The sequence below is a fragment of the Eschrichtius robustus genome, chromosome 8, assembly GCF_028021215.1.
Source record: "Eschrichtius robustus isolate mEscRob2 chromosome 8, mEscRob2.pri, whole genome shotgun sequence".
Classification (NCBI taxonomy): domain Eukaryota; kingdom Metazoa; phylum Chordata; class Mammalia; order Artiodactyla; family Eschrichtiidae; genus Eschrichtius; species Eschrichtius robustus.
The window spans coordinates 118,716,581-118,720,644 of NC_090831.1; the positions used below are offsets into that span (position 1 = coordinate 118,716,581).

Below are 4,064 nucleotides of genomic sequence, written 5' to 3' on the forward strand. Positions count from 1 at the left end.
ATGAGTGGAGAGGACATGGTTCCAGGACCTCAGTTGGCTGATAAGAGAGCCTTTATCTTTGCTATCATTTTATTCCTTTTGTGCTTGGTGGCAGTGGTGGGTAATGGCTTAATCACCGTGGCACTGGGCATGGAGTGGTTGCTGCAGAGAACTTTGTCACCCTGCAATAAGTTATTGGTCAGCCTGGGAGCCTCTAGCTTCTGTCTGTGATGGGTGGTGATGAGTAAGAACATTTATATTTTCCTGAATCCAATAGCCTTCCCATACAACCCTGTATTCCAGTTCCTAGCCTTTCAGTGGGACTTCTTGAATGCTGTCACGTTATGGTTCTCCACCTGGCTCAGTGTCTTATACTGTGTGAAAATCGCAACCTTCACCACCCCCCGTCTTCCTCTGGCTAAAGCAGATGGTGTCTGCATTGCTTCCATGGATGCTGCTCAGCTCTGTGGGGTTCTCCAGCTTTAGCGCCATTCTATTTTTCATAGGCAACCAGAGAGTATAGCAGAACTATTTAAAGAGGGCTCTGCAATCTTGGAATGCCACTGGGAATGCTATGAGAACATATGACTCTACTTCTTCCCTTTGAAAATTGTTACCTGGACAGTCCCTACTGTTGTCTTCATCGCTGGCACGGCTTTGCTCATTACATCTCTGGGAAGACACACCATGAAGGTCTCCCTGTCCATCTCAGGCTCTCATGATCCCAGCACCCAGGCACACATCAAGGCTCTCCTGGCTCTCATCTCCTTTGCTGTCCTCTTCGTTTCCTGTTTTCTGTCACTGGTGCTCAGTGCCTCAGGTGTGTTTCCATCCCTGGAATTCAGGTACTGGGTGTGGCAGGCTGTGATTTATTTGTGCACAGTAGTCCGCCCCATTGTTCTTTTCTTGAGTACCCGCAGGCTGAGAGCTGTGCTAGAGAGGGGCTGCTCCTCAGGGCTTGGGGCATCTTGAGTTGGAATTGATGAAAAGCCTCAGAGACTCTACTGCAGAAGGCCTGGGTAGAACGGGACGTTGCTTCTTTAAATCTCTTTGCCACATTTAATGCTCTTTTCCTCTTTGATGCATTTCATGATTTCAGTGAAATAGGATTTCAAGGTGAGATGGAATGTACTGAACCTAGTGGTCTAGTGTCACTGATTTGCACTCAGCAAGTGCACTGATTTGCACTCAGCACTCAGCTGATATAGTAAATGTTCCCTGTGGGACTTGATGTGGCCAAAGAAGCAGGAAACTTTTATTTCCCTGTGACTAAACTCTTGGTGTTTAAAATTATCCTTCTGGAAACTGGATGCAAGGATCCTGACACATGATTCACTTTTTAAAAAATAATTAATTTATTTTATTTTTATTTATTTTTGCCTGTGTTGGGTCTTTGTTGCTGCACGCAGGCTTTCTCTAGTTGCGGCGAGTGGGGGCTACTCTTAATTGCAGCACACGGGCTTCTCATTGCGGTGGTTTCTCTTGTTTTGGAGCACGGGCTCTAGAGCGCAGGCTCAGTAGTTGTGGCGCATGGGCTTAGTTGCTCCGCAGCCTGTGGGATTTTCCCGGACCAGGGCTCGAACCCATGTCCCCTGCACTGGCAGGCAGATTCTTAACCACTGCACCACAGGGAAGCCCACGATTCACTTTTTATCTGTTGAATCAGACTGGAGAAGATTTTTGGAAACTCAGTTTTCCTGTGGCTTCATCCTGTAAAACCATATTTCCTTTTTCATCCTTAACTCATTTCTAGCCATCTAGTTCAGTGAAGCTCTCTTTCCTTTCACGCAAGAGTTCCTGGTGTCTGAACTCTCTTTACAGAGCATGGTGTGATTTGTGCATGTGTGCAGCTGTGTGTGTTACCTGGGATTTGTATATTCGCAGATTACCTTTTGAGATCCCCCTGAATTCTAGGGGTTTATGATTTATATATGGTTTATGTCCTCTACAATAGCCCAGTCAGTTAGTCTGTTCTATAAATGTTAAGGTCCAGGAACCCAGATGTGACTTATTTTATGTTGCTATTGGGACCTACTAAAATTTTTGACATGGAGAGGTTCATCTGTTTCTGATGCATACGATTTAAGAAGAAGACTCCCGGCTTGGTTTGATGAAGCATGTAGACTGCTTTTCTGCCTTTCACAGATTTTCTCAAACTTTCCTTAAGCTCAGTGACCTCTTGAACCATTCAAACTGAGATCCCTCAATGTCCCTGTATTTGCTTTAAAATCTCTCAGCCTCATTTCCTGTTTTTCCTCCCCCTTCCCTCTGTATTAGAAGACAGGTCCCTGCTTTTGGCTTTTCAAGGCTAACATTCATGCTATCCTAGCGCCATGCTCTCCTGCCTCTTTTCTATCCCTTGCTGAGTCAAGAATTCCCACTTCTACACCAGTCTTCAACCTTTTCCTCTTTACTGTCCTTCCCTTCTTCAATGTGCCTCTTACCTTCTCTCCCCCCAAAAAAATCCCCTCCACTCTTTCACTCCCTCAAGTTATCATCCTACTAATTAGTCACTTGCTGAGAGTCTCCCCATGGGCACTTAAAATCTCCTGCTGCCCTTTCTGTTGAAATATGTTTCTAAAGGACGCACATGAGTTCCTGATCCCTAAACGTGGTATTATCCTCAGCCCCCATTTTCATGTGTCTCTGTAATAGTTGCCTCTCTTAATAAAAAATGATTTCTTAAAAAAACGGATTAAAATATTTTACAAAAAGTAATACCTGATTTTGGTAGAAGATTTTAAAGCAGGAAAATAAACATCACCAGTAATTGCTTACCCACATGTCTTCCTAAAAGTCCTTCTCTTGGCCTCTCAGATGCTGCACTAAGTTCTGTTCCCTGCTCTGCGGCTCCTTTCGTGTCTTCCTCACTATCTGTTCATCATCTTGACTCGGTTTTTTCCTTCACCAGCCCTCTTCCTTCCTTGACATGAATCTTCTCCTTTTTCCTTCATGTTTACATCTACTCACATAGTTTCAATTATGACCTTCATGTGAATAATCACCAACGCCTTGACCTTCCTCAAAACTCTAAGCCTATATTTTTTTCTGCTTGCTGAGCATTTCTATCTGATAGTACCATGAGCACTTCAAACTTAGCAAGTTTGTAACAGCTGTCCTTTTTTTCTTCCTCCTCTTTCTTTCCCTCCACCGCCCAGTTGAATCTATTTTTTTCTATTATTGATATCTAATAAATCAGACTGACCAACTCTGAGTTAGTTTTCACTCCTCACTCTCCACTGAACCCTTCTATCTAATCAGCAACTTGTCTTCAATTGGTATCCTTGTAGTATCTCTATTATCTGTTCCTTTCTTCCTGTTCCTGTAGATCCTACCTTAGATTAGACTGTCCTCTTCTCCCACCTAGACTGCTTATATTTCTTTTTCACCACTTGCTTCATTGCAGTGCCTTCTCTCCCACACTCCCCCGACCCCCAGTCAAAAGTACCATTACCAGATTGATCTCTTGACAATTTCACCCACACCCTTATCACTGTTCAGTGCCTATCAATTAAAGCACATGTCCCTAAATTGGCATTCATGGACCTACACAATGTGGAAATAGTTTTATCTTTCACTGCTTCCATTCTAGTAGAACCAACCCTATTTTGCAGCAAAATTTGGGTTATCATTGTTCTGGACATGCCTGGAACTTCCTCCATGACGTGCTGAAATGTGTTCTCTTATCCCACATCTACCTGTCAAAATCCTATTTAATTTTTTTTCCTGTTTAATTTTAAAGGTTAATTCAAATGGCTTCTCTTCAGGGAAGCTTTTCTGTGCGCCCCCACACCTCAAGCTTTGATCTCTCACTTCAGAGGACATACAAGTGGGGTGTTGCTCAGTTGTGACATGAATTCTGCCTTGTGGTGGTGTGATCTGTATACTCATTTTATTCTCCTTAGTAGATTTTAAAGTTCTGGAAAGTGTGGGCTGCCTCATAGTCTTCCATGTGTCTCCTGAAGCACTTATAAATACTTGAACAGAATGGTTCTCTTGCATCTGGAATCCAGCTGTAAGCACATGTACTTTTGTGTGTATATACATAATCTGGGCTACCCACTACTACCAATTATATTTTTATG

General features: G+C 43.2%; 1 protein-coding gene across 1 annotated transcript; it reads left to right on the forward strand.

Annotated features, from left to right (window-relative positions):
- TAS2R60 (taste 2 receptor member 60) lies at positions 1-951 on the forward strand. Its single transcript, XM_068549836.1, is given in 3 exon segments — positions 1-378; positions 380-563; positions 566-951. Coding segments are annotated over 3 exon segments (948 nt in total).
- Positions 952-4,064: the final 3,113 nt, after the last annotated feature.